General features: G+C 54.5%; 1 protein-coding gene across 3 annotated transcripts; it reads right to left on the reverse strand.

Annotated features, from left to right (window-relative positions):
* Nucleotides 1–176: 176 nt before the first annotated feature.
* CSDC2 (cold shock domain containing C2) lies at nucleotides 177–14343 on the reverse strand. 3 transcript variants are annotated; one of them, XR_008378897.1, is made up of 5 exons: nucleotides 14184–14343; nucleotides 3978–4276; nucleotides 2611–2733; nucleotides 1436–2088; nucleotides 177–1097 (listed from the first exon to the last, which is right to left on the reverse strand). XR_008378897.1 is itself a non-coding variant. In XM_053584822.1 (5 exons), the coding sequence occupies exons 3-5, from the start codon at nucleotides 4151–4153 to the stop codon at nucleotides 1926–1928; spliced, it is 462 nt and encodes a 153-aa protein (XP_053440797.1). In that variant the 5' UTR covers nucleotides 4154–4276; nucleotides 4581–4724; nucleotides 14184–14343; the 3' UTR covers nucleotides 177–1925. The 3 variants fall into 3 exon arrangements, 2 of the variants coding, with proteins under 2 accessions (XP_053440797.1, XP_053440796.1); XM_053584822.1 differs by adding an exon at nucleotides 4581–4724 and having other exon boundaries at nucleotides 177–2088; XM_053584821.1 differs by having other exon boundaries at nucleotides 177–2088.
* Between the last annotated feature and the right edge of the window lie 292 nt (nucleotides 14344–14635).

A 14635-nucleotide genomic window follows, 5' to 3' on the forward strand; every position in this document is an offset into this window, starting at 1 on the left:
ATGAGGAAACAGGCATGGAGGGGCAAGGACTTGGGCCCGGACACATAGGAAGTCTTTGATTGAGTTGGGCAGGGAGGGAGTTGCCATGGAGGCCCCAGCCAAGGGCCAGTTTGGTGTGTCCTTCCCCCAGCCCCTTCTCCAGGGACTCAGACAGACAGAGGCAGCTCTGGGCCACAGCAGGTCACAGTGAGGGTTTATTGCCAGTGTTAGGAAGGATGGAGAGCTGGGTGGCAGGGTTCTTGGGAGGGCCTCTGGGTGGGCACTGCAGGCCCATGAGTGGGGAGGAGAGTGGCTGCCCCCACCCTTGGGCTGACTGGTGCCTAAAAGGGGCCTCCTCACAGGAGGGAGGCCTCTAGGGTTCCTGGGATTCAACCTGTACCAACAAACCCTCTTCCAAGGGAGGTAGGGTCCTTGTTCCTCAGGGGATAGGCCTTGCTGGAGCCTAGCTCAGAGTGGGGTACCAGACAGGCAGGGCCCCCCGCTTTGGGGCTGTCCAGACTACCTCAGCAGTTCTGGGCTCCCAGCCTCCCTGTGGCAAGCACTGGGATGGATGTGGGGTGCAGATGCCCCTCTGACCACTGCCCTGGGGTCTTGGGGCACCTAGGGGCAGTGATCCTCCTAGTCAGTTACTATCCCCCTCATCCTGGGCATTTGAGCCCCCAATTTTCCTCTTAGGGTCATATAGGGTTACTGTCCCTGGAAGGTCCTCCCTTGAACCCCATTTTTCTTCTCGGTCAGATGATGTGCTCTTTGGAAGGGAGTATGGTAGGCAGGTGTGGGGAGGTGCAAGCAGGCAACCTCCTGCTTCCCGGCCTCTGCCCAAGAATGAATATGTGTACACATATACCCTGGCCTGAAAGGGACTCTAGGTGAGAGGGGCCACACATCAGGGATAGACAAGCTAAGGCCACGCCTTAAGCCACTGGTTTGTCAGGGGCCAGTGGGAAGCACCGGTCCTGTGGCTTTAGGACAGACAAGGGTCTGGCATAGAGGTTGCAGGGCCAGAGGTTTCTCAGGCCGAGGGCCGTCCTTGTGAGCATGCAGGCCTGCCCCTGCCTGAGAGCACGTGTGTCTCTCCATTGCAGCATTCTCAGCAGCTGTTGTGGCGGGGCAGGGGGCAGAGTGTTGGCGAGTTTGTGAGTCAGGGTAAAGGGGATAGCTCCATCTGAGCCGGGGAGGTGGACCCCCCACTATTCCCTTCACCCTCACTTCCTCAGCATGGCCAGGGGAAGGGACACAGCTGTGGCCAGGCTGAGGCGGAGGGACTGGCCAAGAACACAGGAAGTTGTGCCCCGAGGCCCCTCTTTCCTGCTCCCCCCCCCATGCACTGAGAGCAGGAAGGCCAGCCTCATGGTGGGGAGGGCGCTGTGCCTCTGTGTTTTGCTGTCTTGTCTCCTCCTAGCCAGAGGCTGGGAGGCCCCCCCAAAGCACTCACCGGCCTAGCTCCTGAGGGGTCCAGGCCATGGTGGGAGACCCCAGCCCAGGTTTGGGTCCATAAACAGCACAGCAGAGTCTGGCCCAGTGTCAGGGCCTGGCAGAGGAGGGCACAGGTTGGGGCAAGGGGAGCAAGCCTATATGGAGGGCTCCCACTGTTCCCCCAGAGCCCAGTGTGGGGATGGTGGCCAGGAGGCCAAGCAGACCCTGTGTGTCTGGGGCAGGGAGGGGAAAGGGGCAGTGGAAGCAGAGAAGCCAGGCCTGGCAGCCGCCTCCTCCACCCAATTCCTAGCTAACTCACCCAGCAGTCATGGTCACGAGATGGGTAGAGCACACGCTCACAGCCACAAGTATAGACAGACAGACGGATGCGCACACTGAGGCCCCCAGGGACTGGCCAGTTGGTGCAGTGGGGCACAGGGCCAGCTGCTGCCTGTCCACCCCATGTGCCTCTCCACCCACCTGGCTGGCTGGCACGAGAGCCACCCAGCCTAGGAACCCACGACCTGGCCAGACCACGTCTCGTGAGGAGTATGGGGGGCCAACTGGGTGAGCACCACCTCCACGGCCTGGAACTTCTGGTTCTTGGGCGGGATGGGGCACATCTTGTAGGTCACCTCGTCACCTTCCACTGGCACGTACTCCCCCTCAATGCTGCTGGGAGGGAGGAGGGGGTCAGCCCAAGGGTAGGCTCCAGTTCTCAGGTAGCCCTGCCACCTGCCTCGCTAGACCGGGAGACTGGACAAGCCTGGCTTCTCAGGGCCTCAGCTCCCTGGTGTGTAAAAGGGGAATCAGACAGTACCTCCCTCTTTGTGTCCTGTGGGCACCGGGTGGTCCCTGATTGGCCTTCCCTGGTCATCTTGGCATCAGGAGTGTGTGGGGCCCGCCTAGATCCTCCTTGCCACCTCCTCCCTCACCTGCCCAAAGGGCCCTTCTAGGCTCAGAGACCAAGGAGCTAGTCATGCTCTCTCAGGCCCCCATGTTGCTGCAACAGGCTCCCATGGCCCAGCCAGTGGTTCCAGCTGGGGTCTGTGTGCCCCCCTCCCTGGCCCAGCTCTCCTCTGCCTAGGAATGCAGCGGACCTCAGCCAGCAAGGGGAGAGGCCTGGGGAGGCATTTTTTGAGGCGCTATTGGGAATACTATGGCAGGGGCCCAGCCAAATGGGAGGGGACTCACTCAGACACATGCACGAAGATGTCCTCCGACCCATTCTCAGGGGTGATGAAGCCGTGGCCCTGTGAGCGTGAGAACTGCTTACAGACACCCTTGAACACTGGGCCGGCTGAGGCACGGGCTGTCCTGGAGACAGGTTAGGGGGATTGGTGCTGTGGCCAAGGAAGACCCTCCTGAACCCCCACAGCTTCCCTGTCCCCCACCCCACCAAGCCTGCCTCAGGGCTCTAGGAAACCCACCCCAGGCCAGAAGCTGCACAGTTACACTCAGTCCTCACAGCAGACAGATAGTGAGACTGAGTCCCAGAGAGGGGAATGGCTCTCCCAGGATAGCACAGCAGGTGGGACTCCTAACTCCTAAACAGTGCTCCTCTCTGCACAGCACCCTCCCCTCCTAAGGTTGTTCCAGCTTACGTGGATTTCCTATGGTAGGATTTCTGTGTGGAGACTTGCCAGCATAGGCTTGAGTGCCTCCCTGGATGAAAAACTCACTATCTCCTCAGCAGCTGTATCCTACTCACTCATTCACTCATCACTAAGCACCTGCTCAGTGTCTGGCCTTGGGTCAGCACAGAAGATGACCACTGCTTACTATCAAAAAACTCCTTTGGGGCTTGGCGCCTGTGACTTAAATGGCTAAGGCGCCAGCCATATACACCTGAGCTGGCGGGTTCAAATCCAGCCCAGGCCCGCCAAATAACAATGTCAGCTACAACCAAAAAATAGCCGGGCGTTGTGGCGGGTGCCTTTGGTCCCTGCTACTTGGGAGGCTGAGGCAAGAGAATTGCTTAAGCCCAGGAGTTGGAGGTTGCTATGAGCTGTGATGCCATGGCACTCTACCCAGGGTGACAGCTTGAGGCAAAAAAAACCTCCTTTGGTCCAGCCAAGTCTGTCCCCCTCCTCCATAGGATCTCATCCAGTAACCCACCCGAGGCCCAGGGCTAGTCTCCATGCCCACCCTCTCCACAGGTTAACTCCAATCTCCATCTGTGCCCATGTGGTTCCCTCTGCCTGGACCCCCAACTTCCTCATCTGATATATCTGCCAAACCAGCTGGGGCCCCCTTTCCCCTGACGGCCCAGGCCAGGTCTCCACCCTAACTGTGCTGGGTGGCAATTAACAGCGAACAGATTGATCATCAGCAGCATGTGGGCTGGGCCTTAGTCTTATTCCTCCCTGGATCCCCCGGTTAGGAGCTCAATAAAACTTTGTGGAATGAATGGATGGATGGGTGGGCAGACAGGTGGATGACAAACACTACAGTTACTGGAAGGTCCTCACACCGCCACACTGTCCTCAGGTGAAGGCAACAGTGGTTGGAGGAGGGCCTGAGGAAGGGCCATGGAGCCTGAGGAAGGGGCAGGTACTCACGCCGAATATGTCCTGGTCCGTTTGGTGGGTAGAGGACTGGGCAGGTCTCGAGACAGGACACCACCCCTCTCCCAAACCCTGCTGCCCTCCCGGTGGAAGGGGAAAGTGGGCCAGACAGGGGACTTGGGGGAGTGGAGCGGGGGCACAACTGGGGGTGATGCAGACTCCGATGTCATTTTGGGGCCAGCAGGGGAGCCTGGTGGGCTCTGCGGAGCAGGGGCCGGTGAAGAGCTTGGGCGTCCTTGCGGGCAGGGCCCGGCCTGGCCCTGCTCGGCAGCCTCTCTGGCTACAGGCTCCGTCTGGAAGAGGAAGAGTGAGGCACAGGTGAGGACAGTCTGGGGTGGGCAGCTTCTCAACCCTGGACACTAGGTGGGAGAGCTGGTCTTGCCTCTGCCACTCCGTGGCCCCTCCCTGGCTCAGTGTCCTCAACAGAAAGACAACACTAAAAATCCCTAAGACCCTCCAGCTTGCGATTTGATTCTCTAACCCCAGGCCCCTGGGAAGTGGTGGGGAACATAGACAGCGATGGTCTGGAATACAATTTGACACAAGTAGCAGCTGTTTCAAATTCACAGACGTGGATTCAAATCTCAGCTTTGTCACCTGCAACTTGGTGGACTCTGGCAGCTCCAGCACAGTGGGTGAGATTTCAGCCTCCAGCCCTAGGCTGGGGTTTGAGTCCTGGCTCCTCCACCTGTGGCCTTGTGGCCTCAGTCAACGCAGTTAACTCTGACTCCACTTCCCACTCTGGAAAGCAGGGGCAGCATCAGCTCTTACTTCATATTGATGTTGCTGTGAGGGTTGGATGACTTTCCTCATGCTCAGAATAGGACCAGTGTGTGGCAAACTCTAAGGAACGCTGGCTTTCTCCTCAACCCCAGTGTCTGCCAAGGATGCTGAGGATTCAAGCTGGTGTGTGCACCAGCATCTGGCATCTGCAGGTACCCAATAAAGTGTTATTATCAAAGCTAATTCATAGAAATCCCTAATAGCTCAGCACCTAGATGGCCTTTGAGAAAATTTATCCTATGTTTTCCTCTGAGGAGAAATCATAATTCCCACACCCTGAACCCCCCATACTCCTCCCCAAGGGCTAAGCAGAGATGCTGCTATGGACCCTTGAGTGTTGCTGTGAGCTATGATGGCACAGCACTCTACCCAGGGCAGCCCCTTGGTGGGGGATAGGTAGGCTGCTAGAGGAGTCGGGAAGGACCTAAGTAGCTCTCCTACTTGTTAGCTGCTGATCTTGAGTAGCACTGCCATTTGCCTCAGTTTCCCCATCTGTACAGTGGAGTGGATAAACCCTGCCTCACTCTTTCACAGGCTATAGCGAGGCCTGGCTGAGCTTGGGGAGATGAAGAGGCTCCCAAAGTTTGTGGTGACACAGGAGTTGGGATGATGAGTTCCCCACCCTCCTCTCATCACTTTCCCCACCCCTCATCCCAAGACCTGGAGGTCAGAGGTGAGTCTCTGGGTCTATTTCTGGCCTCCATTTTGTGCCCTCTCCCTCTCCCCCAAAGCCTGAAGTTTCCAGGGAATGGTTTGAGGCTCCTTAGAGTCCAGAAAACACCACATGGCAAGGCTGGAAGAGCCCAGGAGTCACTCAGCTCAAACATCATTGGAGCAGGTCTCCTGGCCTCTGTCAAGATTGTGCATCAAGTGGGATTTTTCTGGGCCAAGATGATGAGACTGCTACTCCCCGGGGTGGATGGAGGTGGAGATGTCTCCTCCGCACCACCCAGAAGGGCTGCAGAGCCGCAGTGCCTGAGTACCCCCACCATCTAAAACTGGGGCTTTCAGCTCTGAGCTCACCCCCAGACTGGAGCATTTTCACCCCCATTTTAGAGAGCAGAAAATGTAAGCTTCAAGCAACCACACAAAAACCTATACATGAATGTTCATAGCAGGCCTTATTCACAATAGCCAAAAAGTGGAAACAACCCAAATGTCCATCAGCAGATGAATAGATTACAAACTACAGTAGCGCTATACAGGAGAATATCGCTCAGCTATGAAAATTAAGTACTGCTTCACATTACAACATAGATCAGTATTTTTCAACCTTTTTTTATCTCATGGCACACTTGAACCTTAAACTTCCAGGGCACACTTAAATTATGTTGATCAAACAAAAAAAAAGTAGGGCGGCGCAAAGGAGTAGGGTGCCAGCCCCATATGCCGGAAGTGGCGGGTTCAAATCTAGCCCTGGCCAAAAAAAAAAGAATATAGGCTCAGTGCCCATAGCTCAGTGGTTAGGGTGCCGGCCACATACACCAAAGCTGGTGAGTTCAACGCAGCTTGAGCCTACTAAACAATGACAACTGCAAAAAAAAAAAAAAAAAAAGGGCAGCGCCTGTGGCTCAGTCAGTAGGGCGCCGGCCCCGGCCCCATATACCGAGGGTGGTGGGTTCAAGCCCGGCCCCAGCTGAACTGCAACCAAAAAATAGCCGGGCGTTGTGTCGGGCGCCTGTAGTCCCAGCTGCTCGGGAGACTGAGGCAAGAGAATCGCCTAAGACCAGGAGTTGGAGGTTGCTGTGAGCTGTGTGATGCCATGGCACTCTACCGAGGGCCATAAAGTGAGACTCTGTCTCTACAAAAAAAAAAAAATAGCCGGGCATTGTGGCAGGCACCTGTAGTCCCAGCTACGTGGGAGGCTGAGGCAAGAGAATCGCTTAAGCCCAAGAGTGTGAGGTTGCTGTGAGCTGTGACTCTACAGCACTCTACTGAGGGGCAATATAGGGAGACTCTATCTCGGAAAAAAAAAATATATATATATATATATTCTTATTGGGCTTTGAACTTTTTTGAAAATAACTTAATTAATGAACTTTTTTTTTGTAGAGACAGAGTCTTACTTTATGGCCCTCGGTAGAGTGCCATGGCATCACACAGCTCACAGCAACCTCCAACTCCTGGGCCTAAGCAATTCTCTTGTCTCAGCCTCCCGAGTAGCTGGGACTACAGGTGCCCGCCACAACGCCCAGCTATTTTTTTTTGGTTTCATCTGGGGCCGGGCTTGAACCCGCCACCCTCTGCATATGGGGCCGGCGCCTTACTGACTGAGCCACAGGCGCCGCCCCTTAATTAATGAATTTTTTTTGAGACAGAGTCTCATTTTGTTACCCTCAGTAGAGTACTGTGGCGTCTCAGCTTACAGCAATCTCAAACTCTTGGGCTTAAGCCTCCCTGGTAGCTGAGACCACGGACGCCTGCCACAATGCCTGGCTATTTTTATTTTTTGGTTATAGTTGTCATTGTTGTTCAGCAGGCCGAGGCTGGATTCGAACCCACCAACTCTGGTGTATGTGGCTGGTGCTCTAGCCGCTGAACTACAGGTGCCAAGCCTAATTAATGATCTTTAAAAATTTTTGCGGCACACCTAAGATCTTCTTATGGCACACCAATGTGCCACAGCACACCAGCTGAAAATCACTAATGTAGATGATGAACCCTGCAAACAGCAGGCTAAGTGGGAGAAGCCAGTCACAAAAGGCCGCACATTGCATGATTCTCCCCATGTGTCCTCAGAGACAGAAAGTAGACTAGTGATCACCAGGGGCTGAGGGAGGAGGGCATGGGAATGACGGCTAATTGGTAGAGAGGTTCTTTTGGGGGTGATGAAAATGTTTTATAATGACTATTGTGATAGCTGAGCAACTCTGTGAATATACTAAAAACAATTGAACCAAAGCAGGTACATTTTATGGTATGTGAATTACATCACAGTAAAGCTGTTAGCAAAAAAAGCAGACAGGGCAGCAAAGTTACCAAAGATGACAGAGCTGAGAAAACAGTGTATATCCCCTGCGATGCACTCTTGGAATGCCACCTGCTTCACCTGGGCAAGGGTGGCAGGTAGTGGGGACAGAGGCCCTGCCTCTCTCTCTAGGAAGCCGGGCACTCCTGACCTCCCTGATGCAATTTCCTAGACTTGGCATTGTATTTGGTGGTGACGGCCAGTGCTGGGAGGTGGGGGGAGGGAGCGGGGAGAGGTAGGGCGAGAGGGTGGGGCATAGGCAGCCCAGGGTGGTTGCCAGGGATACACAGCTGAGCTGGGACCTGCTATAGCTAGCCAGGCCTCCCCCTTGAGTGACCCAGTGACCATGACTATGGATCCAGGCCCCATGCTAAGTGAGCAGAAGTGATGGCGAAAGATGGACTGATGAGCCTGGGTGAAGGTTAAGGGCAGCCTTCCCTGCCTACGCCCCCCACCATGGGTTCTAGAAATGGCCAGACACCAGGCAGCAGAGGGGAGCAGAGAAATCACAGCAACAACAATAGGACCAGCTGGGAAAGGGCAGGGCCAGGAACTGCAGACAGAGGTGGAGAATACTCTCCTCCTCCCCCAACCTCCCTGCCTCAGTTTCCTGATCTGGGAAATGGGATTACAAAAGAATTCCTCTTGGGCGGCGCCTGTGGCTCAGTCAGTAAGGCGCCGGCCCCATATACCGAGGGTGGCGGGTTCAAACCCAGCCCCAGCCAAAACTGCAACCAAAAAATAGCCGGGCGTTGTGGCGGGCACCTGTAGTCCCAGCTACTTGGGAGGCTGAGGCAGGAGAATTGCTTAAGCCCAGGAGTTGGAGGTTGCTGTGAGCTGTGTGAGGCCACGGCACTCTACCGAGGACCATAAAGTGAGACTCTGTCTCTACAAAAAAAAAAAAAAAAGAATTCCTCCTGGGCAGTGCCTGTGGCTCAATGAATAGGGTGCCAGCCCCATATACTGAGGGTGGCGGGTTCAAACCTGGCCTCGGCCAAACTGCAACAACAACAAAAAAATAGCTGGGCGTTGTGGCGGATGCCTGTAGTTCCAGCTACTTGGGAGGCTGAGGCAAGAGAATGGCCTAAGCCCAAAAGCTGGAGGTTGCTGTGAGCTGTGATGCTACGGCACTCTACCGAGGGGGACAAAATGAGACTCTGTCTCTAAAAAAAAAAAAATTCCTCCTCCAACAGTTCTTTTTTTTTTTTTTGAGACAGAGTTTCACTTTGTTGCCCTCGGTAGAGTGCTGTGGTGTCATAGCTCACAGCAACCTCAAGCTCTTGGACTCATGATTCTCTTGCCTCAGGCTCTTGAGTAGCTGGGACTACAGGCACCTGCCACAACACCCAGCTAAGTTTTAGAGACGAGGTCTAGCTCTGGCTCAGGCTGGTCTCCAAGGGTTCTTTTGAGGATGGAATGAGAATGAATGTGGGAAGCCTGGAGCAGGTGCTGGGCAAGAGCTTGCTCCTCCTAGAGGGGGCTGCTGAACTGTGTGAAGAAAGGAGAAGAAGGGGGAAGGAGAGGTCTCGTGAACCCATCATCTACTCTTCTTTTGCTTTTTTTTTTTTTTTTTTTTTTTGGTAGAGACAGAGTCTCACTTTATGGCCCTTGGTAGAGTGCTGCGGCCTCACACAGCTCACAGCAACCTCCAACTCCTGGGCCCAAGCAATTCTGCTGCCTCAGCCTCCCGAGTAGCTGGGACTACAGGCGCCTGCCACAACGCCCGGCTATTTTTTGGTTGCAGTTCGGCCGGGGCCGGACTTGAACCCGCCACCCTCGGTATATGGGGCCGGCGCCCTACCGACTGAGCCACAGGCGCCGCCCTTCTTTTGCTTTTTGAAACAGAGTCTCATTTTGCTGCCCTGAGTAGAGTTCTGTGCCATCATAGCTCACAGCAACCTCAAACTCCTGGGCTGGAGCAACCCTCCTGCCTCAGCCTCCCAAGTACCTGGGACTACGGGCACCCACTACCACACTCTATTTTTAGTAGAGACGGGGTCTCCCTCTTGCTCAGGCTGGTCTCGAACTCCTATGATCAGGCTATCCACCCACCTCAGCCTCTCAGAATGCTAGGATTATAGCTGTGAGCCACCGCACCTGGCCTCCACCATTTACTCCTACCTCCTGCTTCCGTAAGGACTTGCTCACTTCTCACACCTCCTTGGTTTCTTGTTTTATTTAATTTCTGCAACAGCCCTTGCAGCTTTAAGCTGATGCTATTATTGCTCCATTTTGCAGAGAAGGGAACTGAAGATCAAAGAGGTTAAATCCCTTACTCAAGGCCACATACCCGTCAGCATCTGGGCCAGGATTTGGACCAGTACAATCTGACTCTGGACTGGGAAGTTCAGGCCCTGCATTATTGACTTGCTGTGTGACCTTGCACAGCACCTGTCCCTCTCTGGGCCCTGCCAGGGCCTGGTTCTGGAAGTGATGCACCATGCCCAGCACCTGGGAGACCAGGGAGGAGGGAATCAGGAGTTGCAGAGCAAGCCTCCAATTCAGACACTCTCTCCAGGGTATTGCTGCCAAAAATGGCAAGGGAGAACAAGGCTCTTACTGTCTGGATGCCGTGAGCTATGCAAAAGTCTTCACAGAGATTATTTTCCATTTTTCAACCTCTCAGTCATCCTATAAAGTTGAAATTACAATTTTTTCATTTTATAGATGAAGAAGTTGAAGGTCATAGAGGTTTAGTGATTTGCCCAAGGTCACACAGCAGGCAACAGAGCCAAGATTTATCTGGGGAGGAACCAGTTCTCTTCCTGTGAAGACAAATTCTGTTCCCACTTCAGGCAAGATGAGCTTGGAGTTTTCCCAAAAGAAATTTCCCTGAGAAACTAAATGGGAAAATAAAATAAACTCCCCCAAGAGCAGAGAAACAGATGTGTTTGCCAAACATTTATTTCAACTCAAATAGGGGTAAAGGCTGGCCCTGGAGGGATTTGGTGTGTCTGTCTGGGGGTATCTCCTGCCAGGATTAATGCCCCTCAGAACCCAGACTTCCTGGGTTTGAATCCTGGCTCCACTGTACCCTATTGAGTGACCCTCCCTTCTGAGCCTCAGTTTCTTCATCTGTCAAATGGGCTAATTGTAGCACTCTGCCAGTTTGTTGGGAAAAGACAAGGAACTGTGTCAAGGGTCCCCTTGTGAGTAGGCACCACTCTGCCCTGCATTTTGGTTCTAAGCCAAGCTCATCTTCACTGCCCTGCTGCGTGAAGGCTAAACCCCAATGGCTTTGATTCTGCAAAGGAGACAGAAGCAGCAAACATGAAAAACAGCAGGGCCGTTTGGAGATAGCTGAGGTGTGATGCAGTGTCATGGGGCTATGGTGCTCTATCTAGAAGGTGATTCAGCCCATTAGCAGGTGACCATGGCCTGTGCTGGGGCTCTGCTCCAATCCTCAGTTCCCCAAAAAAGAATAGGATAGAAAATGGCTGTCATGGTCTTCTCCTGACCATGAGAATCCCTGTTAGGCTGTGCAGGTCAAGGAAAGCCAGCTTGCTCAGCCACCCAGCCCTGTGTGGCTTGCAGCAAGCTCCTGCCCCTCTCTGGGCCTCGCCTTTCTTTTCAGCTATGTGCATCACCGCTGCTCCAGATGACCAGTGAAGGTCAGTCCAACTCTCCTTTGAGGTTTTCAAAAACACACATGTAACTGAAATAAAACCGAGTGCCAGGCGCTGGGACAATAAGCCCAAGAGAGACAGCTCTGCCCTTAGGGACACCCAGTCCAGTGTGGAAAACAGACATACACTTGTGGGAAGTCCTGGCGCAGAAAGAATCTCATTACCCATCGATTGATCACTGACCCTGTGCCAAGCCGTGTGCCAGGCCCTTTGCCCCATTTCCTCATTCAGTCCTCACAAGAACCTCACACTGTAAAGACTGTTAGTACACCCATTCTTCAGAAGAGGAAACAAGCTCAGAGAGGTGAAGAGGCTTGCTAAGGTCACCAGCTGATCAAGGGCAGCACTTTTTCATCTGGAGATGTTTGGGGGCATGGGGTACAGAAAGGGACCAGCGGTTCCCTGGGAATGGCTCCTGCCCTCCCCTGGGGAAGGAGGAGTGGGGTGTGGAAATCCTGGGGAGCCAGGACTTGGGGTTCTATTTCTAGCTTTGTGCTGACTCAGCCCGTGACCTTGGGTGAGTCATTTGCCAACTCTGCTAAGCTTAAAAACAACTCTTCCAATAAAAGCGTCCCTCCTCCAAGTCCCCATTATGGGGGAACACGGAGAGGAATGAATATGGTGGCTTAAAAATAGAAAGGATGTGGAACACAAAGATGATGAATGGAAGGGCTTCCTGAATGTTAGGGACTTGTCCATCATGTGTCCTGGGAGGGTGAGAAAACAAGCCCAGGACTGCCAGGTGTAAGTTGCTACTTCCTTCTGCTCGTCCCCCTCCCCCGGCCTCCCAGATGCTCCTTAAAATACATCAGTGCAGGAGCTGCTCCTGCAGCCGAGGTGACCTGATTAAACCCTGTGTGCGTGCACACATGTGTGTATATGTGTGTATGCATGTGTCTGCGTATGTATGTAGTGTACGTAAGGAGCAGCCCCAGCCAATACTTGAACTTGATTATTTAAAAGACCCTTTAACACTCCTGCTTGTCACATGCTTAGGTGACCCTGGGGACTGCTATAGTTAAGGCCTTTGGGCGTTTTTGACATTGGCAGTGGTGAGGAAACCAAGACAGTATCTCCACCTGGCTGTGCAACCCTAGGCTAGCCCTAGAGAGAGGCACAGCCTGGTCAAAGCCACATTCAGAGTGGTTGAGCTTGAACCCACATCATTCCAAAGCCCATGAACTTCCCACTGTGCTATGCCCCCTCACTGAGTGGGTATCATTTGCTGGCTTTTGGGCAGGAGAGGCCCCTATTGCTTTTAGCCTCCATCCTCCACTGTTTTGCCGCTCAGCAGGGAAGGTCAGAACTTACTCAAGTCCTATTCCCACAGGCTCTAGGGCCCAACAGCTCAGGCCCTGAGCGCCCTCTGCTGGATGCTGCCCTGGAGGGTGCCACCAGTCCAGGCTGCAGATATCCCCTCCCCACCAGCCACCATCCCTGTCAGGCCCCCAGCCTCTACCTAGGGACTCCCCCCACCTGCCCTTAGGCCAGCAGACATCCACAAACACTGCCCAGCCACTTCTCTCCAGGCCTGGGAGAGGCCTCTGTGGCCAAAACTGTCCTCAGGCTTTTCCTGGCTGCCAAGCAGCTAATTCCTATTTCCACCTGTCTTATGATTTCTTGGAGGGGGGGCACACAGATCAGGATGCTAGATATGGAAAATAGATGTTTGGGGGAATAGACTTCAAGGAACTGGGAGGGGAGGGCGGGGCAAAGCTGGGAGGAAGAAACATTTGGATTTTGGAGGGCCCAAAGGTCTGTGGGATGGAGTTAGCTTTGGGAAACCAGCTCCCCATCCCCCAGTGGGCTGAAGACCCCTGTCCCAGGGATAGGCCCCTACTGGATCCCATCCTGGGCATGGTGCCAGGCTCTCAAGAGGTTGCCCTCCCCACTGGGCACGCTTCCTTCTCCCCTCCCCCAGCCCCAGCGCTGCAGCAGTCCCCACTCTGTTTATTATTGTTCTCACTTTGCGTCCCCCTCCCCTCTCCCTGGGAAGAGCCAGCAGGCTGGCAGCCTGGCAGGAACCTGCTGTCTCCTTGTGGATGCCAGTATCGCCCTTTATCTCCACCTGGGCTCCTTGTGCCAGGGTCAGGTGTCACTCAAGGGCTTGGCACCAGCCAAAGCTGCCTTGGGTCCCTGCATCCCACAACAAGGGTGGCCCTCCAGGCCCTAGTTTATCACCCCTGCCCAGCCAAGCTGCAGGGCTGCGCTCTGGCAAGGGTGGAGGTCAGAGAAGGGCGGGACCAGCAGGCAGGGGAGAGGCAAGAGCTCTCTTGGGAGGGGGTGGCTCCCAAGCAAAGAAAATATTAACATCAAGCCACCTCTCCAAGACAATTACCCACAATCGTCCCCATCACACTGGGGAAAATAGTCAGAACAAGGTAACTGCTACTCCAGGTCCAACTGTCTGCCTGCCCCAGAAAGTCCCTCCTAGCCCAAGCCCCAGATTCCCGGGGAAAGATCAAGGATGCTCCCGCTGCACTCTTCTCTCAGCTTCTGGAAGCAGCCCTGTGATTTCTCCCTCGGTTCCCTGACAGGAGGCTGCGGCTTGGTAGGTATCTGCTGTTCTGTGCCTCCCAAGCCAGACACAAGTCCCAGACACAGACAGACACATTCTCCCACAGGGAACTGCACAGCCTCAGCTCCCTCGGGAGCCAAGGGGAGGAGGAGAGAGGGAGGAAGGCACAGAAGCCCTATGAACTGGGCTGGTTGGGCCCCCACCTTTCCAGGCTGGCAACCCGCCCCCCACAGTGTCCTTCCCCGCTTCACTCCACCAAATCCAGTGTCCAGCAAGGGGCCCTCAGACCCTAAGCAGCCCCTTACCTCTCCCAGGTCCAGGCACTGCCTCCTGCGGTGTCAGCACCCAGCCTTTCTGTGGCGTGTGGAGCTGGCGGTCAGGGGACCGGTCTGGAAGATGTGTTGTGTGCGAGTGTGTGTTGTGTGTGCAGGCAGCACCTCGGGCCCCTCACTCACTCACACACGCCTTCCAGCTGACGTCAGGAAGAGCAGGAGGGAGGGACTGGGATGGGAATTTGTACTCCCTACTTAAAGGGACACCAGGCTCTGTCACTCTGGCCCAGACACTACCTCCCGAGTCAGGCACCACCAGGTGAGAGACTCAGCTGTGTCTCTCGAGGGCCCTAACGCTTCTTTTTTTGGAAAGTGGCTTTTATTGCTGGGCCACTGTATAATTTGCCCTGCCAAGTCCGGGTAGCTAGCGCTGAGTAATGCAGGGGAGGAAGAGCTGGGCACAGCTGCATTCCTGGTAATTAGAG

Source organism: Nycticebus coucang, chromosome 3, assembly GCF_027406575.1.
Source record: "Nycticebus coucang isolate mNycCou1 chromosome 3, mNycCou1.pri, whole genome shotgun sequence".
NCBI lineage: Eukaryota > Metazoa > Chordata > Mammalia > Primates > Lorisidae > Nycticebus > Nycticebus coucang.

Bases quoted from the DNA above. Each gene is read 5' to 3' on its own strand.
- CSDC2 (XM_053584821.1), bottom strand. From the start codon at position 4,153: ATGACATCGGAGTCTGCATCACCCCCAGTTGTGCCCCCGCTCCACTCC. The intron at 2,734-3,977 runs GTGAGTACCTGC...ACCTGTCTCCAG, and splicing joins CGGACCAGGACATATTCGGC to GACAGCCCGTGCCTCAGCCG. The intron at 2,089-2,610 runs GTGAGTCCCCTC...CCCTCCCAGCAG, and splicing joins ATCTTCGTGCATGTGTCTGA to CATTGAGGGGGAGTACGTGC.